The sequence below is a fragment of the Carlito syrichta genome, unplaced genomic scaffold, assembly GCF_000164805.1.
Source record: "Carlito syrichta isolate Samal-C Ts95f unplaced genomic scaffold, Tarsius_syrichta-2.0.1 Scaffold304360, whole genome shotgun sequence".
Classification (NCBI taxonomy): Eukaryota; Metazoa; Chordata; class Mammalia; order Primates; family Tarsiidae; genus Carlito; species Carlito syrichta.
Window position 1 is genome coordinate 236,388 of NW_007248456.1, and position 24,523 is coordinate 260,910.

Consider the following 24,523-nt stretch of genomic DNA (forward strand, 5'->3'; position numbering starts at 1 on the left):
ATATTCAAGCTTCTAATGGAAAAACTAACTAGATGCCTGCATTTACTTCCATTCTCAAAAAGACAATGGCTTAATGTTGCCTAGAGCAGTGGCATCTAAGACTGGCTGTGTCTGAGAGTCACCGGGGTGGTTTGCTTAGATACAATTTTCACTCCATCCTTTCTGAATCTCTAGGATGAGGCTCAGTAATGGATGTGTTTATAAGCTTTCCAAATGTGTCTGACCTAGCAACATTTGGACCAGCAAATGGAAGCCAGTAATTGAAAGCATAAATTGCAACTTCCATAATCTCTGGTAGTCGAAGCTCTACTCTACTCTTCCAGTTTCATCTTGTGTTTCTTGTCATCATGGACCCAACTAAATGGCTTTCTACACTGTTCCTCAGTGAGACTATGCTTTTATTTATCTTGGGCCTACACTGTGCAATGTTCTCCTCCCTTACCCCTGCTTATTCAAATACTCCTCATTCATGAAGATGTAGTTTAAATCGCTTATCTTTTATAAGGCTTTTTTAGGTGATACTGTTTTCTCATTTTTCAAAATTCTCATATCAGTACTCTTGGAATTTCCAATTATGCTGCTTTATATTGTTATTAGGATAGGTATGTATAGTTTCACCAACAAGTAGCTTGCAAAGAGAGTTAGATGCCTAAAGTTACATGCGTAAAAGTAAATGATTGCTTATCATTAATATAAGAATTTCATCCATTTTCATTATTCCTGTTTTCTGGAATAATGAATCTCTTGTGCATATTGATTTATGCCAACTTAATGAAGGTTATTATCACTTAAATATTTCACAGTATGGTTTTCTTCCATCATTTAGGATTTTTTTTTTTTTTAAGAGCTGGGGAGGCTCTGACCCTTCTTACTAATCCCACATACATCAAGATAATTTTTTATCTGTTACATGTTTAGATTATGGTTATGAATCAGATTATTCCAAAAACTGTCTCTTCCAGATTTTTTTTTCTTATTCAAAGGCTTAGTGTCATTTTACTTTAAGATAGTTTTAAGTACAATTACAGTCTCTTAAATAGGTCGGTACTGGTTTTATGCTGACTTGTTTGAGCTTAGCGTATTTCAGTGTTTATCAAGGAAGACAGACATAGATTAATTAGGCTTGTTTTTCTCTATTCACTCCCCTACTTTTAAATAAGGACAATGCCAAAGGAGCCTGGAGACTAAATTATAGCTTATCTCATGGGTAAACACTCTATTCTCTCTGGTTTATGTTTGAGGTTATTATTGAAGCTTCCTGAGTTACTAGTTTATCCTGTAGCTCTCCTTTTATTCTTGGTTATGAAAAGCTGTTTTGTATGTTTTCATCTTTAAAATACCATCTTTCAACTGTAGTGTTTTGTGAGAGAATATGGTGTTACTTTGCCAAGATTTAGATGAGTCTTTTTCAAACTAATTTTTAATGTATAAAATTTTGAAACTTGTAAACAAAAAGTTTACTTGCTTAATCAGTTTTACCAAAATTAACTTAGAGCATGCTTTGTTTATCTAGGCTTTAATTAAAATTGTCTCTTTTTAGTTTTATGTTTCTCTTAGTCCTTAGTACATTCTCCTAAGCCTGCGAAGTCCCTTGACTTTAAATGCTCCAGCAGCATTAAAAATGATATGATAGGTTTATATCTACAACTTAATAGAAAATTTCCAAGTAAAGGGGAATTTTCTTTCATACAGAGTTTCCTGATGTGAAGATGTTGTACCAGATTCCCCAGGGTGACAGTGTTAGACATTGCTGATATAATCTCGGGTGACTAACAAAGACTACCTTCATTTAAGTAGTTCATACATAAAAGGGCACCTAAAAGTCATTTTCCTTCATGAATCGAAGCAGTTCCTCCTTTCTTGGTAAGACATTTCTAGGGTCAATTCTGATCATACACATGTAACAAAAGTGTTCTTTAATATGTATGTTCTACTTCATGGAAATTGTTTTGCCTAAAAAGGGCTTGGTATTTATACCCCCCACCCCCATGTTCTTCTTTAGTTTGCAACCAAGGATGGTTTCCTTTAGAAAGAGTATGAATTAGAAATTATGCTAATTCTCATCTGAGGTTTTAAATTCTTCATGTATTTGATTTCTGTTATTTATACTTCAAGTTATTTCTTAAGATATGGTTGTTTTCTGTTTTGAAATTTCTTGTGTTTGACTAGTTGTCATAGAGCTATGAAGTGCCTATTAGATAAGGAAGAAAATATAATATTTGGCAAATCAGAAAATAAAAATAAAATATTTTTCTAATTTTCTCTTGTAAAATTTTGTGGCATCTGTGTTCAGCTGTTCCTGTGTTCCTACAGAGAAAACTGAAATACTTTAAAAGTGTTTATTGAAATGTAAGAATGAAGAATTCAACTTTGTTTTAAGCTTCTTTACAAAGATGACGGGAGTCTGTCTTATTCTTGCCAGACCTTATTAATTACTTCTTTAACAAAGCAGAAAGGTGACCACTGAGAACACTAGAGAATATTTTTTCCCTGAAAAGAAGTTCTTTTTATATATATTTACTTAAGATGATGTTAAAAGATTATCAGATATTATTTATACTAGGTTCTCAGCTCTTTTCTGTTGGGATTTAACCTTTGTTTTGAAAATCTGAAAGACTGAGATCTTTTCCTTAGCAAGGAACTACTACAATTTTCCTGTTCTTATTTGAGGCCTGGAGAGGCAAGCTTCTGTATTTTTAATAAATATATAACAAAATAATATCAGTATAGTTCACCAAGTAATATTTGCATAATTTCTGAGAGAAGGTAAGCAGTAACTTCATAGAAATTTTTGTTCCCATTTTATTTGGTTGTTGTAACTTTGAACATATATAAATGTTTTTTAAGAATGAAACAGTGAAATTTTAGCAAATGGATCTCTTTTCAGGTGAAGGAAGGATGTTTGTGGCAGGTGGACAAATATTCCCTGGGGAAATACAAGGTTTTCTAAGAGTCTTCTCTCTTAAGCTGGCCTTTATATAGCCCGCTTGTAAATAGTTCTGTACTGGAAGGCAAGAACAAACTGAAGATGATACCCAGTCCCTGCCTTTATGGGTTTAATTTGTAATTGGGAAATTTAGGAAAAAGAAGTAGAGAAATATTATAAGGAAACATGAAAACATGTAAGCGAACTTTCAGCTCTACTTACATGGCAGAGTTGTTGTTTAGAGAAAAACCTCCTAGTAAGAACATCAAAATGCTAGGTAAATATTTTCTAAATTTATTTTTAAAGTGTGGCTGAACTGTTAGTAAAACAAGGGAATTAATAGAAGGGACAGAATTACTGAGAAAGTGAGACTCCAGGAGATGATGAGCTCCTGAGCCTGCACCTGCTAGTTCTTGAAGGTCTAAAGCTTGGGTTTTAACAAGAGGCAAGAGTAAAACGTGTAGCCCATTCATGATGGAAATTTGAATTGGAGATCTCTCCTCATAAAATTGAAAGACCTGAAGGGCAGCATGCTTATTTAATTTACTAGAAAACATGACCACAGAGAAAAACTGTAGTGAATTTGCCTGTCTTGATTCTAGGCAAAAATGAGGGAGGGGAGAATCTTCCTTAAGAAATCCTAAACACAAGCACATATATGCTTGTGGGCTTGGGGTCAGAATTTGCTATCTCTGTGGCAAAAACACCTCCCAGTTAAGTTTAAAACAATCTTGTGTTATTAGTATGCCCAGGTGCCTGGAAGAATCAATACAAATCCTCTTTAGAGGAAAGCATTTTAGGCACAAACCTCAAATAATTATATATGAGCTTATAATTAAAAGTCAATAAGCAATTAAAACAGTAAGATACATTGCACACCTATTAGAATGGCTAAAATCTAAAACACTGACAACACCAAATGCTGACAAGGATATGAAGAAATAATTAACACAAGAGGTAATAAGCCACCATCAGAGAGAATCCACATGAACTACCTACCATCCAGGTATGTAAATTCTCCAGTTGGAATGATCAGATACAGAGTATAATTTAATGAGTGAGAGGCAATATTAAAAGAGAATGCTGAGAAACGTTTAGACAACAACCCTCTGATTAAGGAGGCCTCACAATTCCCAAGTAGGAAATCTACAAAATAATATTCTTATTGCTGTTATGTGACAAGAAGGAAGGCTGAAAAATAATGAATTAAGCATTTAACTTAGTTAGAAAAAGAATAATAGAATAAACCCAAAGTAGACAGGGGAAGGAAATAATAAAGATAAAGAGAATAAGTTAATTAAATAGAAAATAGACACAGTTGAGATCAGGAAAGACAGCATTGGTTGTTTGAAAAGGCTAATAAAATTATCAAGCCTGTGGCAAGCTTAAGAGGAAAAAAGAAATCAACATTAGGAATGAAAAGGAGGGCACAACTAAAGATACAAGCAGATGTTTAAAAGATAATATAAACAACTTTAAGTCAATAAGTGGGAAAAATTAGGTGAAATGAACAGATTTCTAGAAAGATATGACTTCCCAAAATTAACTTAGTAAACAGAAAATTCTCATTTTTATAATCCTTAAAAGTAAACTAATTAGTAATATAGGTTACTTTTATTTTTTAAAAAAATGATGCCCAGGTAGGTTTACAAACAAGCTCTACCAAGCCATTAGGGACAAAAATAATTCTACTCTCACAATATATTTTATTAATTCTAAAAAGTACTCTCCCCAAACACATACACATTCTATCATATCTGAAATAGAGTTGAATGTTTACTTGATGGTGTTTGCAGTCTCTGTTGGTCATTGCTTCTGTTAAAGCACTTTTATATCATCTCTGAATTTGAGACGTGTGCTCTACATCTTACAAATGTCATCAGACTCTCCACCTCCTCCCATATTTTATGACCTTTCTGAAATTAGGGATATAGCCAGTAGTTGATGATATCTTAGAGTTGATAAAATAGAAAAAGAAACATTCCCTAAAGGAGGCTTCTATATGAGAAGCATACAAGGACATTGCAAGAGAGAAAAATTATGAGACCTTCTTGCCCCTGAACCTGGAAATACAAATTCTAAAATAAACTAAAACTAGCAAGATAAACATTATAACCAGAGTCGAGTTGTTCCAGGAATGCAGGGATGGGTTTGACATTAGAATATCTATGATTTTTACTTAACACTTTAACAAATTAAAGAAGAAAAACTATGTCACTATCCTACTAATAAATAAACCATATTTGAAAATTTTAACATCCCTTCATAAAACTCTTAGCAAATTAAGAATAGAAGGGAACTTTCTTAACTTTGTAAGATTAGACTAGAACAAGAAAAAGGTATGTACTATCTGTACTTCATTTCAACATTTGAAATTCACTTGAATGTCAATACTTGAAATTTAGCTAGTGACTAAGGTAAAAAAAAAAAAAATAAGAAAGTAAAGGAAGAAACACATTTTTAATTTGCAGCTAGTAAGTTTTCTATATAGACCCTTCTGTTTGACATATACGTTATTACAATTATTAAGTTACTGGATATATGTTAACTGCATTTTTAGGTACCAGTAACTAATGGTTAGCAAAGTACAATTCAAAAGATACCACTTAGAATAGCAGAAAATAAGGTATATAGCAATAATTCTAACAAGATGTGAAATATCACAGATTTATATCAGTTACCATGTGAGAGGACTGTAGATTCAGGGTAAAGATGAGACACTTACTGTGTTTTTGGATGAAGTTATGGATCATGAAGTTAGTTGGAAATGTGGTTATAGCCATGAAACCAAAATATCTTCTTAAAGACTTTGTTAGGCTTGTCATTAATCAATTTCTGGCTTGTGGTAGCCAGTTATTTATGTCTAACTTTAAAGTAAGTTTGGATGGAGTCTCTGGTAGGTAAGTGAAAACATGTGATCATTGGCACCAGTATAAACATCAACTAGGAAAGGGAATAGAGAGACCAGTCTTCATGCATGCCATCCTAGAATAAACAATATTGTCTCAGAACTCGTTTTCCCTACGTAGAGAGAAAGACTGTAAGATTCTAGTGGTCTTTGGAGTATATGAATGGGTATGGTATAGAGAAAAACAGAGCCTGGATAGAGTAGTAGGCTTTCTGTAATATATTTGCAGATTTCTAGTTGTAGAATCCTTGAAACATAGATGTTTTTAAAGTTTTGCATTGAGTTCCTGATTTACAAATTGCCCTTATATGTAAAGGAGAATCCAATTGGGTAGTTTAAGGTCTATAGACTCTCCTTTCTTCACAATTGTGATATCGTTCATTTTCTCCCTTCCCACCATAAGTCCCATTACCGCCTGGAATGATGTTCTTATTTTTATTTTTTCAACATTTTTGGGGGTATAATTGACAAATAGAAATTATAGATCTATATTTGTACAACTTGAGTTTTATATACATATATGTGTATGAGTGTGTGTGTGTGTGTGTGTGTGTGTGTGTGTAGTTAACATTTCCTTTACCTCACAGTTTTGTTTTTGTTTTTGTTTTGATATGTGTGTGATCACTTAAGATCGCTCCTCTTAGCAAATTTTCAGTATACAATACAGTATTAACTATTGTCACCATGCAGTAATGAGATTTCTCCAGAACTTACTCATGTTACATGACTGAAATTTGTACACCTTGACTGACATTTCCCCATTTCCCCTACTCCTCAACCTATGACAACCATCATTCTAACTCTGTGCTTCAATGAGTTTTGCTATTTTAGATTTCACATAAAAGAGAGATCATGCAGTATTTGCCTTTCTGTGTCTAGCTTATTTCAGTTAGCATAATGTCCTCCAGTTTAATCCATGTTGTCACAAGTAGGGTTATCTTCTTGTTTAAGGCTAAATAATATTCCATTGTATATGTGTATCACAATTTCTTTATCCATTCTCCATCAGTGGACATTTAGGTTGTCTCCATATCTTAAGCTATTGTGAACAATGTTGCAATGAACATGGGAGTGGATGTGCAGTGAACACCTTTTGGAGATAGGGATTTCATTTCCTCCCGATGTATACTCAGAAGTGGCATTGCTAGATCATACGGTAGTTTTGTTTTTGGTTTTTTGAAGAACCTCCATACTACTTTCCATATGACAGTACCAGTTTACATTCCTACCAACTGTGTACAAGAGTCTCCTTTTGACCACATCCTAGTCAAAAATTATATCTGTTTTATAGTGACCATTCTGACAGGTCTGAGGTGATATCTTATTGTGGTTTTGATTTGTATTTCCCTGATGATTAGTGATGTTGAACATTTTTTCGTATGCTTGATGGCCATTCGTATGTCTTCTTTTGAGAACTGCCTGTTCAGATCCTTTGCACACTTTTTAATTAGATTGTTTAAGACTTGGGGTACTTTTTGTTGTTGTTATTTAGTTGGGCTCCTTGTATATTTTGGACTTTAACCCCATGTCACAGCAGTCCCCAACCTTTTTGGCATCAGGAGCAGTTTCATGGGAGACAATTTTTCCACAGACCAGGGTGAGGGGATGGTTTCAGGATGATTCAAGTGCATAGCATTTATTGTGTACTTTTGTCCTATTATATAGAAATAATTATACAACTCATCATAAACAAAAAAGAGGCGTGGATGGAAGTGGTAAGTAAAATAATGGGGCAGGCCACACACACACTAAAATAAGTGTTGGATTCTGACTTAAAGCCTGCCACCAGATGCAACTGCACAATTGAAGTACATCAACTGACTTGCCACTCACTGATAGGGTTTTGATACGAATCTGCAAGCAATTAATTTATTATGGTCTCTGGGCAGTTAATGTGCTAATGTTAATCTGTATTTGCAGCCACTCCCAAGTGCTAATATCACCATCTCAGCTCCACCTCAGCTCATCAGGCATTAGATTCTCATATGGAGTGCACAACCTAGATATCTTGCGTTCACAATGGAGTTCGTGCTCCGATGAAAATCGAATGCTGCTGCTGATTTGACAGAAGGCAGAGTTCAGGCAGTAATGTGAGCAATGGGGAGTAGCTGTAAATACAGATGAGACTTTGCTTGCCTGCTGCTCACCACCTGCTATGCAGCCCAGTTATTAACAGGCCATGGACCAGCACCAGGGGTTGGGGACTCATGCCATATCAGATACGTGGTAAATATTTTCTTCCATACTCTCAGTTGCCTTTTCATTATGTTGGTTGTTTTCTTTGCTGTGCGGCAGCATTTTAGTTTGATGCAGTGTATTCTATTTTTGCTTTTGTTGCCTGTGCTTTTGAGATCATAGCCAAAAACATCATTGCCCTGGCCAATGTCAAGAAACTTTTTTTCCTATGTTTTTTTCTAGTAGTTTTTGAGTTTGAGTAAGTCTTTAATCCATTTTGGATTGATTTTTGTATATGGTATGAGATAAGGGTCAAATTCCTTCTGCATGTGGATATCCCGTGTTCCCACCATCATTTATTGAACAGAATGTCTTTTTCCTGCTTTGTGTTTTTGGCACTTTTGTTGAAGATTAGTTGATTATAAATGTATGGATTTATTTCTAGGCTTTCTGTTCTATTTCATTGGTCTACATGTGTGTCTTTATGCCAATACTACACTGTTTTGATTACTGTAATTTTGTAATATATTTTGAAATAAGGAAGTGTGATACTTCCAACTTTGTTTTATGCTCTTCTTGCTCAAGATTGCTTTGGCTTTCTAGGTCTTTGTTATTCTATATTAATTTTAGTATTTCAAAAATATTTTTTAAAAAACATCATTGGTATTGTGTTAGTGATTGCATTGGGTTTGTATTCTTTTTGGATAGTATGAACATTTTTTTTTTTTTTTTTACAAATAAAGTTTTATTGGAATACAACCATCTCCATTCACTTATATATTATCTGTGGCTGCTTCCACACTATGAGCAGAGAGTTAAGTAGATGTCACAAAGACTGTGTGGTCTGTACAGCATACAGTATGTGGCCCTTTGCTATTCAGATATTTTCAGGAAAAGTGTGCTGACACCTGCCATGCAAAACTAAAGATGAATATATCACAAAAATATAATATTGACAGAAAAGATTAAAATTGACATTATGACACCTTTTCTATATAGTTTGTAGCAGCAAAAACATACATGTAATAATAAAACAACACTATACTGTTTATGCAGGAGTGCATGTGTGTTGAAAATATAATGCACACAAATGTATAGTACCTGTCATTATAATGCATAGGACAAGTATAAAAACATACATGAGAAGAGGAATACTTAAGGTACTTATTACTATTATTTTTGAGTAAGAGTCTCACTCTGTTGCACAGGTTGGAGTATAGTAGCATACTAATGGCCACTGCAGCCTTGATCTACTAGGCTCAGGTGATCCTTCCACCTCAGCCTAGTATGAACATTTTAATAGTAGTCTGCTATGAAAATGAGATGTCTCTCCATTTATCAGCTTCTTCTTTAAATTTCCTTAATCAACATAATTTTTTACTTCTTTGGCTAAGCTTATTCCTAAGTACTTTATTCTTTTTTGTTATTGTAAATGGGATTGTTTTCATAATTTCCCTTTTGGATAGCTTATTATTTGTACCCCTGGGGGACACTCCCCAAACTGGAATTATCTTTTAGAGGGCAGGCCCCTTGTAGTACACTTGGAATTTGTTCCTCCAGATTAAATGGTCAACCAAAGTTTTTATCTGGAAGTTTTGAGAAGGGTGCATTACAATTTGCAGAAGAAACATCCCAAGTTGTGGCAAACAGGTGACCGACTGGTTCTTCCCCCATGACAATGCACCTGCTCATACCATGCTCAGCATGACCCCCATGCCCCACCATCCCTATTCATCCGATCTCACGCTGATCTCAAAAAACAAGCATTTTTGTTTGTTTGTTTCCCTGGATGAAAAAAAAGTCCTCAAAGGGAAATGTTTTACTGATGTGGAAGAGGTGAAACAAAAAATGGCAGAAGCATTAAAAGGCATCCAAATTGACGAGTTCAAAAACTGTTTTGAGCAATGGCAAAAACATCCCAATAGGTGTATTACATCAAATGAATAATATTAGAAGGTGACTGAAGCGTAAATATGTAAGAATAAATACACAATTTTTATAAATAAATCCCAGTGTTTTGTTTTGAGGGTCTCCCTTCATATAGAAATTCCACTGATTTTTGTATCCTACAACTTACTGAATTTGTCAGCTTTGTTGTTGTTGTTGACACTTTAGGGTTTTCTGCATACATAATCATGTCATCTGCAAACAGAGATAATCTTCTTTATTTTTTTATTTTTTTCTTGTCCAATTCTTCTGGCTAAGACTTGCAGTACTAAGTTTAATGGAAGTGGTGAGAGTGGACATCCTTACCTTATACTGGATCTTAGAGAAAATGTTTTCAGTTTTTCCCCCATTGTTTATGATTTTAGCAGTGGGCATTTTGTATTTTGTCTTTATTGTGTTTAGGTAAACTTTCTCTGTACCTATTTTGTTGATAGTTTTTTATTATGAATAGGTGTTGAATTTTTTTGAATATATTTACTAAAATGATCATGTGATTTTATATTTCATCCAATGTAGTATTCACATTTGTTGATTTGTATATGTTGAATCATCCTTGCATACCAGGGATAAATCCCACTTGATCATAATGTACAATCCTTTTAATGTGCTGTTGCATTCTGTTTGCTAGTATTTTATCGAGGATTTTTGTGTCTATATTTATGAGGTATATAATTATCCATAGTAGTCTCCTGAACCTTTGTATTTCTGTGATATAATTTGTAATGTCTATTTTTTCATTTCTGATTTTTAGTTATTTGAATCTTCTCTCTTTTTTGGTCTAGCCAAGTTTGTTGATTTTCTTTTTCAGAAAACCAACTCTTAGGGTTTTTTTTTCTATTCTTCCTTTTATTCATTTCTGCTCTATGTTTTCTTATTTCCTTCCTTCTGCAAACTTTGAGTTTAGTGTGTTCTTTTCCTAGTTAGTTTAGGTTTAAAGTAAGGTTGTTTGAGATATTTATTTTTTAAATTAGACACTTACCACTATAAACTTTCTTCTTAGTACTGTTCTTGCTTCATCCCACAAGGTTTGGTAAGTTTGCTTTGATATATTTTTAAAATTTCATTATGAATTCCTTTTGACCCAATGACTGTTTTAGAGTATGTTGTTTAGTTTTCACTTATTTTTCATTTTCCAGTTTTCTCATTATTACTGGTTTCTGGTTTCATTCCTTTGTGATAAAAAAAGATACCTGATAGGATTTTGATCTTATAAATTTGTTGAGACTTTTTTGTTACCTAACATGTGATCTGTCCTGAAGAATGTTTCATTTGCATTTGAGAAGAATTTCTGTTCCTCTGCTATTGGTAGAAAATTCCATATGTGTCCATTGGGTCCATTTGGTCTATAGTGCTGTTCAGTTCTGTTGTTTCCTTTCGGTTTTCTGTTTGAATGATCTTTTTACTACAGACAGCAGAGAATTGAAGTCTCTTACCATTGTAATTATTGCTTACAATATTGTAATTGTAATTTTAGTATTGCTGTCATTTAATCCTTCAGATTGTCCATGCTTGCTTTCTATATTTAGGATGGTTTATATGTTTAGGATATTAGATATTGGGTGCACACATACACATAAACACACATATGTGTGTGTAATTATTTCATCTTCCTGTTAAATTGAACATGTTATTTATATAATGGCCTTATTTGTCTCTTGTGATAGTTTTGGACTGTCACAAATCCATTTTGGACTGTCATCAATCCGTTTTGTCTGACGTAAGTATAGCTACTTCTACTCTCTCTCAGTTAACATTTCCATGGAATATCTTTTTCTACCCCTTCACTTTCACCCTATGTGTGTTTTTAAATCTAAAATGAGTTTTTTGTTTTAGCACATAGCTTGGTTTTATTTTTTATCCATTTATCCATTTTATTTGTTTTCATTGGGGAGTTTAGTCCATTTACCTTTAAAGTAATTATAGATTGGTAAGGAGTTACTGTTGCTGTTTTGTTCATTGTTCTTTTCTTTTCTCTCATTGTCTTTCTTTGTGATTTGATAATCTTTTGTGGTGGTGTGCTTTGATTATTTTCTCTTTATGTTTTGTTTATATATTGTACATTTTTTGTGTTAGATCACTGTGGTATTCATATACAATATTTTATAGTCATAGTGGTCTGTTTTAGACTGATAACGAACTTAACTTCAGTCACCTACAGATACTTTGCACTCATTTCATACTTTATGGAATGGATAACAGATTTTACTTTTTTCTATATGGTTTCATTAACAAGTTTATGTGGCTATAGTTTTTCTGATTAATTCTGTCTTCTAATTTATATACTAGTATTACATTTTTTATTACAGTATTCTGTGGGGTTTTTTTATGTTTACCTTTAGCATTCAGATTTATACTTTTATATGCTTTTATGTTGTTGTTTAATGTCTTTTAATATTAACTTGAGCTTCCTTTAGCACTTCTTTTAAGGCAGATCTAGTTGTGATGAATTTTCGTCATTTTTTGCTTGTCTGGGAAAGTCTTTATGTTTTCCTTACTCTTAAAGGACAGTTTCATGTTGTAAATTGTTGTTGGTTGGCAGTGGGTTTATTTTTTAGTACTTGGACTATCTCATTCCATGCTCTCCTGGCCTGCAAGATTTCTGTGGAAAATGCTTGTATGTGGTCTTACAGATCCATTGGATTTGACAAGTTGCTTTTCTTTTGCTGATTTCAGAATTTTCTCTTTGTCTTTGACTTTTGACAGTTTAATTATAATGTGTCTTAGAGAAGATCTCTTTATGTTTGATCTATTTAGGGTTCTTTGGACTTTATGAATCTGGATATTCTCTCCAGATTGGGGAGCTTTCTGTCATCATTTATTTAAAAAATCTTTTGCCTATTTCTCATTCTCAGCTCTTTCTGAACCTCCTATAATGTGTAAATAGATTTGCTTGATGGTGTTTTATAAGTCTCATATGCTTTTTTCATTCTGTTTTCGTTGTTGTTGTTGGCATTGTTCTTTTCTCTGCCTAATTTCAAGTGACCTGACTTCAAATATGCATGATTGAATCTGTTTATGAAGCCCTCTATTGAATTTTTGGTTCCATTATTGTGACTTTCAACTCCAGAATTTCCATTTGGTCCTTTTTTTGTGGTTTCTGCCCTTCTATGAAACTTCTCATTATGTTCATATATTATTTTCCTGATTTTGTTAGGTTCCCTGTGTTCTCTTGTAGCTCACTGAACTTCTTTAAGACAGCCATTTAAAAATCTTTTTAAGTAGTTCATGATGTCCATTTCTTTAGGAGAGGTTACAGAGCTTTATTCATTCTTTTGGGGTGTTGTCCTATTTTTCTGATTTTTTGTGATTCATATAGGCTTATGTTAGTGTCTTCTGCATTTGAAGAAGCAGATGCCTCTTCCAGTCTTTACATACTGGATTTATCAGATGAAGACCTTTTCCCTTTTCCTCCTGTTTTTCTGGACCCATGGAACTCCCTTTGACATTGTGATTGAGCAAGACTGGAACTAGGTCACATGGCTTCTGTTGGGTCTGTGGTTGGCAGTGGTGAGTGAGGAGTGGGTATGGTTTCCACCTTGTTCTTGGATAGACAGGACTACATCTGGAAACACAGTTGAGCAGGACTGAAGCCATGTTATGGGGCTGGGACCTCGGTCAGTTCTGTAGATGGTAGGCCTATTATCAGGAATGCAGATGGGTGTTTTTCCATTGGATGCTCCAGCAGGTTACTTAGTGAACAGGACTACCTTTGGGGCTATGGTCTAGAGCAGGGCTGAAGCTGGGTCACTGGGCTGCCTTAAGAGAGTCGGGCTTGAAGTTAGTAAGCCTTACCAGGGGTGCTGATAGGCATAGCTTCTGCCAGGTGGGTCTCTGGGCAGGCATGGCTCCCACTAGGCCATGATACAGTGAGGCTGGAGCCAGGCCACAGCTGATCCCATCTTATTTATCCTTTGTGTTTGAGTCTCACCTTACCAAAAAGTGCTTAATGCTGGTGTTTGTGTTGGCTGACGTAGGAAAAGGAGAGGAAAAGTAAATACTATTCCCATGGCTCGGTTCTAATTTTGGCTTTATTGCTCATTTGCTGTATGACCTTAGATATGTGTCTCTCAGCCATTACCTTATCTATAAAACAAGGATACTCCTGTTGTATGTCACATTGTTATTTGAATTTATTGAGAACATGCATAAATCATATTGTTTATAATTATGAGGTAGTATTGTGATGGCTACATTCATAGATACTATTAGCTTTGCACGTTTTCAGTTAAATAGATTTTTCTGAACAGTCTTTACTTTGTGGGAACAGTCTTTACTTAGTGGGAACAGAGTCTCTGTGCTTCACTCAAATTATAGCAAACATACTCACAGATATTGAAAGGTCAATAAGAACAGAAACCAGGGATTATTATATTCATAGCTGTCTTGGGCCTAACATAATTCCCAACACATAGTAGATGCTCATTAAATTTTTATTGAATAAATGATTATATACATATATACGAAATTACAAAGAACATTTTGTCTAAAGGAAACTGTCTTATACATCTTACTATGAATATGGAAATATGAACAAGAATGCTATCTAGTCTAAAAGCTATTCTTTTAATTTTGTTTGTGTATTTACATGTGCTTTTATGTTGAGAACATATTTAATGCTGATAATGGAGAATCTACAGTGATATTTTATGAGGAAATATAGGATAATAAGACTGCTTAGTATAATTCTCAAACCGTAGAATCATCAGTGAATAATTACTAATTATAGCTAAGAAACTACTCTACTGTATTAGAAGAGGGAGATTGACAAAGAGTCTTATTGTTATGTTTCTTATTTTAAAGCCAAGGACATTATCTCTCATCTCAACCTACATGTCATTTTAAGATTATTAGTAGACTTGTTTACTAAGCCTGGGCTGCTCCAATGTGTCAGCTATAGTCTTATTTGAATTGTGCATTCTTTAAGGAAACTTACTGCTGAATTTTTGTACTGGTTTTAGATGTTTAGTTCATTTTATAGAGTAGTGATTTTCTTTGTGTTTGGACTTAATACTTTTTAATATTCGTGTTGGTTGATTGTTGTTTTTAATGTTTTGATTTTAAAATCTCTTAAACCTAAGTTTATTATCTTGAGAGTCAAGATAATAGATGTAGCTTATATAGTACTTTCATCCTGACTTAATTCATTGCATCTTATCATGAGCATGCATATGGAACTTCACAGAATTTAAATGGGTTTTCTAACTACTAAATTAGATTATATCAAATATCAGCTATGCCTGCTATTCATCTTTTTTTTAAAAATAGAGGTGGTCTGGAATTTGTCCAGATAACACATTAAAGTTCTAATATTACAATGAAATGTCTTCCACGGTCTGAGTCTTCTAGCTATGTAGAAAGTGATACTTAGGCTGGGCATTTTCTCTGGGCATATAGCAGATTCTAAAGGACCTTATTATGACCTTTTATGGTATTTGCCTCTGAATGTCTACCATTTTAATATGGAAAGAGTCACTAGACCGGAGATAACTTATGTAATTGGTCTCTTCAGTAGCAAAGTGGTAATAACATTTTATAATTTCTTATTAATGTTACAGAATTTCAAGAGAAAGATATTGTTTATATCAGTGTTTTCCAATTTGGGCTGTTACCTCCTGAAAGAAATACATTTAATATCACTATTGAAAACATAATAATATATAGCAATATTAAAGTCTAAAAAAAGGATTCATGAAACAGCTAGCCCTTTAATGTCTGAGTAGGATGCACTCTGATATTTTTTATCCTGACCTATTCTATTTTAATATTAAAAAACACTATTTTTGACCCACCAAATTGATTCTTCAACTTACTAATGAGTAGTGATTTGTTTTTTGAAAAACCCTTTTAAATGATTTGAACCCAGATAATTTAATTTTAAATTAAACTTTTTTACTGGTATAATGCCTTTTGTGATTTTTTTTTTTTTTATGCCTTGAAAGGCAAGCACCATTACATGTATTAATTATAATTATTGTCTACGGCTAATGATAATTTACATTTTATGACAGAGAAAAGAATAAAAAACAAAAAAACCCACAAACCAACCCAAAAAACCTACAGACTTGTTGCAATTATGGGTATTAACCATAAACTTATTTTCTACGAATTGATTTTGAAATGCCTTTGCCCAAGAAAGAATATGTCATGTACAAGAAATGGAGTTGTGGTGTGTGTATGTCTTTCTAGTAAACAGAAACAGTCTTAGATTATATGGGATCTTAAGTGTATGGCTAGAGAACCAGCCTTGAAGTGTTTGCATAGTGAGGCAGGAAAAACTGAGACCTTATGGCAAGGTAATCTATATAAATGAGCTATTAAGTAACTTGTAACTGAATTAATTATTGTCCAGCTGAGTAGGTGTATTTTCAGCATGAAAGTAAGAATTATAATCAGAAAAATCACGCTAGGACACATAAAGAGAAAAAAATGACTGAAACTTTTAAATTTGAATTAAGATAGGATAAGGTAAATGGATTTTAATATATTAGGACATAATTCTTTGGAATTTAAGTATTAGATATAAAGAGATGGTATCATTTTAAAAATAGGGAAATGCCTGTCAGATTTAATGATGTGTGGTTATACCACCATTTAGTTTTAACCATAGTAAAAGAAAGCCATTTCCATTTGTTACTCTGATAATAAAGTTGCTTTTAAAAAAAGTCAGTTTTAAGTGGAAAGTACTAATTGGTAGGTTATATATTTTGAACAGCTTAAATATACTCATTGGTAGATGAGTTTAAATATAATGAAGAGGAACTGTAGCAGCTCATATCTGTTTCAAGGAATGTGTGTTAGAGCAGACAGCATTATTCTAGTGTCATTTTAATCTTCTTTGTTGATTGGTTTGCGTTAACACTGTCTTAATGACTCATATATCCCTGCTGGAGGTAAAACTTAAATGTTTATTCTCTCCTTTAACTGTTGGAATCTATCAAAATTGCACTTGAAAGAATATCTTACCTTATGAATTCTTAATCATGGCTGAGGCAAGCAGTAGATTAGATATAAATCTAGACACTTCAGAGAAGATAAAAAGTGTTATGTTTATATCCATATTTGAAGTAAGCAAAAGCTGGAAAGCAAAGAGTCGGAAGAGGTGGGAAGTGTGGCTGGATCCTACAAAAACAAATGCATGTTGTAAAAGGCTTGCATTTTTGAGAAAAGAAGAGAAAATGACTTTACTACTTCATCTTGAATCTCTAAGTATTGATCTTCCTTTGTTTTCCTAAAGCAGCAATTCAGTACAGGGTATTACTGGTGTGACAGAAAGGTAAAGCATTAGTGTAATAGCTTTTCTTGTTTATCAGTCCATGTTTTAAAAAACAGCAGCATGGCTTAATGCCTTTTCTGTCAGTTCTTTCTCTATCTGTTTATTGCTGATTTGACAGTCTCTGATCCTTCTCCTTTGCTGTTAAATGTGTGTGTCCTTTGTTTGTGCTGGTGGGTTTTGCTACATTTGGATGTGAGAGAAAAGCCTATCTTTGCCCTATTGGTCTAATTAGCCTCTGGATGAGCATATACATTAAATAGACCTAAGCCATGAAAGAAGAGAGCTCACAACAACGTAGATTTTCTTCATATACGGGGGTTTCGCCTGTTTTATTTCCTCCACGAATTGATGGCCGAAAGCTTGTCCGGAATGCTTCGTTTGGAGGATACAATGAACTTTCTCCTTCGTTGCCAGGTTTGTTTGTTTAATCTTACATTCTTGTCTTAATTTTTTGCAGACTTTTCGTTAAAATAAGCCAGGCATTTTAGCATCTTAAGGCTGCTTTCATTTAAGCAGGACAATTCCGTAGTGAAAGCTTAGGTTTCAGTAGCTGCTACTAAATGGCTTGGCTTTTCCATATTTTCTCTTATAGTCTTTTCAGCTAAAACTTGAGAACTAATAATTCAGTAAAGAAGGAATCTTGAGTGCTTAGGGTATACATTTTTGCTTTAATAACAGCAATAAACACTATGACTGGTAAAGTTAAAGCCTTTCTGTACTTGAGATAAATGCAAAATTCTATAAATAAATTGCTCTGAGGTTTTACCAAATGAAACCCAGGTATTTAATATTGATATTTGACCATTTTCAGCAGCATAATAACTGTATTGAAGTTGATGTTCAGTGTAAGCTTTAATCTTTATTATTGTAATCTTTTTACTTCAGATTCTGACTAAAGTGAAGTTTTCTGCCTAAGTATAATATTTGAAATACTTTTTTCTTGTTGATAGATGTATTTGTGTGCAATTAATTTTTACTAAGAAAATGTTATGATGCTTTAGGGTAATATTTATTAAATGAAATTATTTAGCATTAACAGCTTATGATTTAGGTGTTACATATATTAGCCAATGAGATGTAGACATAAATTGATCGTTTATTGTTTGAAATTATATAAAATATTTGGATATATGTTTTTAAATATAAATAATCTTTTGTTTTCATTTTAGATTTTTTAACTGCTATATAATTATATCTATTCTTTTAAGGATATATTTTTCTTTTAAAATAAAAGTATTCTTTAATACTCATGATAAAGAAATATTGACAGAAACTGGTGCTTGCATTAACCACATATCTTTTTTCCGACACTTAAATTTTGTTGAATTTGAATTGAATTTCCTATTTCACACTAACCTTTATCTTGGCTTTTTGGAATATACCTGCTGATAGGGGGTTTATACATTCTTTTGAGATAGTGAAACACCTTATTGAAAGTGTTCACCTGGTCAATTAAATAAATTATTAGAAATTCACAGATTTTGTTTTCTGACATTTCACAAAAGAATTGGAAGCTTTAGTCCTAACTGATGCCTAAGTAGCATAAGCTTTAAATAGCATTGTAATCCGTGTTGAGTCTTCTTAGCATAACATGGTTACTATCATGCTTTTTCTATGTGTTTTGAATGGTGTACATTTTAGTGTTTGCCATTATTCAGAAGTGGCTTTGCAATACAGTATATTTAAGTTTTTTAATGTTAAATATTGTCTTTGTTTTCACAGTGAGACTTAGTGCTATTTCTGTATTTGTCTCTGTCTCCTTGTTTGTTTGTTTTTTCTAAGCCAACAAGCTTGCCAACACATACTGTTTGCCGACCTTCATGCTACGAGACTACTTAGTATTAGAGAATAACCATGTGACCTTGATGAGCAATAGAAAACTTCACTTTTTAAGTCTGATGTTTACTTAATTAGTCAATTAAAGGCAAAATTGTCAGTTTATCTTGTCAAAGAATTTATTGAAAGTCATCTTGGATTGATGTTTTAAAATAGAGAAGTAAATGGTTTGCTTTTCCCCCCCTAATTCTTGAAATAGAGAAAATCATAATACAACCAGCCGTGATAAAAAGCTCTCCAAAATATCTGCTTTATATTACCAGCTAAGAAATAGAGTAGAATTAAGTACTTCAAAGAAGTGGATTTTTGTTATGTATTTATGTTAAAAGTAAAAAATATATTTAATTTCTTCTGAGATATTTTATGGTACTGAAAAAAATGTCTTATATGCATTTATTTGCTTTTATCTGACATCATTCAGGAAGGAAACATTTGTTCTATATCAATGATTTTTTAAAATAATTTTGTCTTACCACTTTAAGCACGACCCTTCTTTTTCATTTTAGTTTTCTCTAGGAAAATTTCTCTTATTCTGTCAGTTCTACCGTAAGAAATGTATCAGGCTGGGCAGGGTGGCTCACACCTGTAATCCCAGTACTTTGGGAGGCTGAGGTGGGAGGATCCTTTAGGCACAGTAGTTCAAGACCAGCCTGGGAAACATTGTAAGACCTCATCTCTTTAAAAAAAAAAAATAAATAAATAAATAAAAATAAATAAATACGCGCGTGCGTGTGTATGTGTTTAGATGGGGTGCCAAAAAAAGTATTCACATTTTAAGTGTGTTTGCAAATGTGTATACATTTTTTTGGTACCCTCGTATATATATATCCTTTTCTTTTTTGATTTGCTATTATATGGAAATAATACTCCTGTTCATGTACTCATTTTAACATCATGATGCAATGTGATTTTTGCTTTGTTTATATCTAATGATCTGTCTCTTCTCATAATCTCAACTACTACTTCTAGATATGCTCATTTTACCAATCTCTGGGAACAGTACCTAACAATTGGAATAAATAGGCTTTGAGGGAGAAAAAGCATTTATAAACACCTATAGACTATAAGCTTTAGTGTATAGATTTTTTAAAGTATATTTTTTACTTCCCAGAGATTTTTTTGCTGCATAATTTCTTGGTTCTTGGCTGTGTCTAGTATAGCTAGTATTAATGTAGTAATTCTCTATTTATTTTGTTGATACTGATTAAATTTGCATTTGTAGATGTATATATATCATTTCATTTTAACAAGACTGAAGCAACATAAAATTTGCTTTGTTGTATTAAACATTAATTAGCCAGGTTTATTACAAAGTATATTAAAATATTACACCTTATCAATGATGATAGTACTTGTATTTTATGAACAAATTAGAGTTTAAGGACAGAGTGCTGATTTATTCATAATAATAATACTCCATTGCAGTAGCAGGAGAAAGTAAGCAGGAGAGATCATCTAATGTAAAATTTACATCTAACATAAAATTCTGCTGTATTTAAAATTCAGGAATATATTTTTAAATGCCCTGTAGATCAAAGAAGAAATCAAAATGGAAACTGAAAAAATGCTTAACCTGAATGATTATTAAAGCATCGCATATTGAAATTTGTGGACTACAGCTAAAATAGTGGTTAGAGGGCAATATAAAGCCTTCTATACATATTTTAGAAACTGAAGAGAAATTCCAAATTAATATACTAAATATCCTTCTTAAGTTCAAAAAGAAAAGCAAAATAAATTACCTAAAAGGAAAAAGACGACTATAATAAAGGTAAGAGTAGGAATTAATACAATTGAATACACACTAGAGAGAATCAGTAAAGCCCAAAATCGATTCTTTGAAAAAGATTAATAAAATTAGATAAGCCCGTGGTAAGATTGATAAGGAAAAAGAGAGAGGAGACTCAGCTACCAGTATGAGAAATGAAAAAGGATACAACTATAGATTGAGCACATATTATGCATATAAGAGTATACTGTGAACTTTTATATGCTTATATATTGAAAAGTCCAGATGAAATAGAGAAATTCTTATTAAATACAACTTACTAAAATTATTTTTAGAGAAATGAAATACCTGAATAGTCACAATAACCATTAAGAAATTGGATTAAAAAGCTCCATATAGGTAGAAATCAAGTTCTGTCAAACATTAAAGGAAGAACTAATTTCAGTCTTGCACAACCGCTTTCAGAAAATGGGGTAGGGGATGAGAAGAACTCTAGTATTAGTTCAACCTTGTGAAGTTCAGTTGGAAGAGATTGTTGTATAATTTTTCCAACTCAGTCATGAATATAGGTTATAAAAATTCTTAATGATACTAGCAATGTCTTTTTATAAAGAACATAATGTGTTATGACTAAGTTGGGTGAAAATCTAAGAATGCAGCATTGGCTGGTTAACATTAGAAATCAATGTGGCTCACCACATTAGTAGAGTAAACGCAGAAAAAATAGCATGATTATCTCAACAGATGTGGGAAAAGCTTTTTGATAAAATTCAAATTTCATTTTGGTAACTCTTAGAAAACCAGAAAGAGTGAACTTCCTTAAGTATATACATCAATATCTATACCTAAATCCATGTACATTAAATATGCATTTGTAAAAATATACAACCAAGCTATATCAAGCATTTTACTTAATGGCGGGATGTTGATAGTTTTTCTTTGAGATTAGGAACAAGACGAGGATCATCATTGCAATCAACATTTCTAGGCAAATTATATGTACTTAAGATTCTAGATGAATGGAACAGAGTCTAGAAACAAACCAATGAATATATGAACATTTTAGGGGGTTGTGAGGTACAAGTGGGAATTTACTACGTAAGCAGGTTTCATGCAGGTAAAGTTTGGGCTTCTAACTGGCTTTCTCTCCCCGATAATGGACCAGGTACCCAGCGTGTTGTCACGTGCCCCTCTCTCTTATCCCTCTCCTGGAAGTGTCCAATGTCTGCTGATCTCACCCTTGTGCTGGTGTGGCTAGTGTTCAGGGCCTTCTTATGAGTGAGAACATGCAGTATTTAGTTCTTTAATTCTGCGGTAGTTTGCTTAGTATGGTAGTCTCCTGCTGCATCCAAGTAGCTGCTGAAGTCCAAGATGTTGTTCTTTATGGCTGCTTAATATTCCATTGTGTATATGTACCATGTTATCTTTATCTAGTCCACTTTTGATGCGCATGTGGGTTAGTTACATGTTTTTACTGTTATGAATAGTGCTTCAGTAAACATACATATGCAGGTGTCTTTTTTGTAGAGCTGTATATGTTTCCTCTGGGAATATTCCCATGAGGGAGATTGCTGGATCATATGGAAGCTCAATTTTTATTTCTTTGAGGGATCACCACACTGCTTTATATAAAGGTTGAATGAGTTTATGTTCCCACCAATAGTGTAGAAGTGTCCCCTCTTCTCTGCAGCTGTGTTGCTTTTTGACTTATTCATGACAGCCATCCTTACTAGTGTTAGATAGCATCTCATTGTAATTTTAATTGGACTTTCTCTAATGCTTACTGAGGCTGAGCATTCTTTCATGTGTTCATTGGTTGCTTGTATGTCCTCTTTTTGAGAAATGTCTGTTCATGTCCTTTGCCCACTTTTTAATGAAATTTTTTTTCTTTTCAATTCATTTGAGATCTTTGTATGTTTCTGGATGCTAGGCCTTTGATGCATAACTTGTAAAACTTTTTTCCTATTCTGTGGGTTGTCTCTTTACTCTTTTGATGGTTTCTTTTGCTGGGCAAAAACTTTTCAGTTTGATAAGGTACCACCTCTTTGTCTATCTTAGTTTTTATGTATGAGTATTTGACACATGAAGAAATGTCACTGCAAACCAATCGGTAAAAGACATTCTTTTTAATAAATGGTTGGAGGGTCAATAAATATCTAAATACAAAAAAAAGTGAAATTGTACCTCTACATAACAACACCATACTCAAATATCAGTTTCGGATATCATAGACATAAATTCAAAAGGTAAAACTGTTTAATGGAAAATATCTTTATGACCATAGATTTAAGGAAGAATTTCTACAGCAACTTGGATGGATTTAGAGTCTACCATACTCAGTGATGTATCACAGAAACAAAGAACAAAGTACCATGTGTTCTCACTCATAAGTGGACCTTGAACAATTATCAAAATACTATCAGAAATGGATTGACAGTAGTGGAAAACAGCTAGGGTGGGGGAGGGGTGGACTTGGCAACTGAGGGAAACTGCTAGGGGAGAGAGGGGCACACCTTATCAACAAGGGTACCTGCATAATGAACATTTGTATACCTAATCCTGAATTGTACCCCACATCTTTAAAAAAAATTTTTTTAAAAGGAAGAATTTCTTCAAACTCAAAAGCACTAACCATTAAATAAAGAGATTCCAAAATTTGACTATGTTAAAATTAAAAGCTGTTTATCAAAAGAAACCATATATCCTGTAAAAAGACAAACCACAGAATAGGGAGGTATTTGCAACAAGTACAGTTGGCAAGGGACCAGTATCTATAATACATCATGAATTCATACATAAATCAATAAGAAAAAGATAACAACCAGGTTTTTTTAATGTACAAAAGATCTGAAGAGATTCTTCGCAAAGAGGAAATTAAAATAACATGTGAGAAAATGCTTATCATCATTAGTAATCAAGGACATGTAAACTAAAATCGCACTGATAAACTACGAGGCATCTACCAGATTGGCAAAAGTGTTAAAAATTTGTCATACTGATGTTACTATGAATATGATTAAAGGATAACTTTGTATATAATTTGGTATCATTGAAGTTGAAAATATGTATATTCTGTGACCCAAGAATTCTTCTAAGTTTAAACCTTAGAGAAATTTAGGGATATGTTTACAATGGTACATTTGCAAAAATGGTTATAGCACCATTGTTCATAAGAGGGGAAAATTAGGAACAATCCAAATGTCCATTAATGGTAGAATGAATAAATGGTGGTATAGTCATGCAATGAAATTCTAATAATCAGTGAAAATGAATGAAATACCTGCTGTAACATGCTAGTATATAGTTTTTGCAAAAGTCTAGATAGTTACTTTTGAAGATAGAGAGGATTATGGTTAAGAATTGCACCTTGGAGTTGTTAACAATTCTTTATTTCTTGATTTGGGTGGTGGTTATATAAGTATTCCCTATACTTGTTAAATTATACATTTATGTTTTATGCATTTTTTGAAGATGAATTTTAAAGTGAGACCTAAGTTTGAATAAGCTCTGATACTGTCACATGTTGACAACTTAATTTCTGTGAGTCTTAGTTTTTTCAACTATAAAATATGTTTAATTTTGTATGTGTGGCATTGTTTTAAAAATTGGAAAGGCCAGGCTCAGTGCTCAGCCTGTAATCCCAGCACTTTGGGAGGCTGAGGTGAGTGGATTGCCTAAGCCCACGGGTTCAAGACCCACCTGGGCAACTTGGCAAGACCTCGTCTCTAC

The 24,523-nt window shown here is 33.1% G+C and overlaps 1 protein-coding gene across 4 annotated transcripts in view; it reads left to right on the forward strand.

The window, feature by feature from the left end:
* The window catches only part of OSBPL8 (oxysterol binding protein like 8), a 193,490-nt gene that overhangs the window by 112,335 nt on the left and 56,632 nt on the right, over positions 1-24,523 (forward strand). Inside the window, exon 1 of one of the 4 annotated variants that reach the window (XM_021713238.1) lies at positions 16,885-17,643. The exons of the other annotated variants lie outside the window; for them this stretch is intronic. Within the exon in view, the coding sequence (XP_021568913.1) occupies positions 17,499-17,643 (145 nt within the window). The 5' untranslated portion in view covers positions 16,885-17,498. Of the gene's footprint in view, positions 1-16,884; positions 17,644-24,523 lie in introns of those variants that run through there. 4 annotated transcript variants of the gene reach the window in all.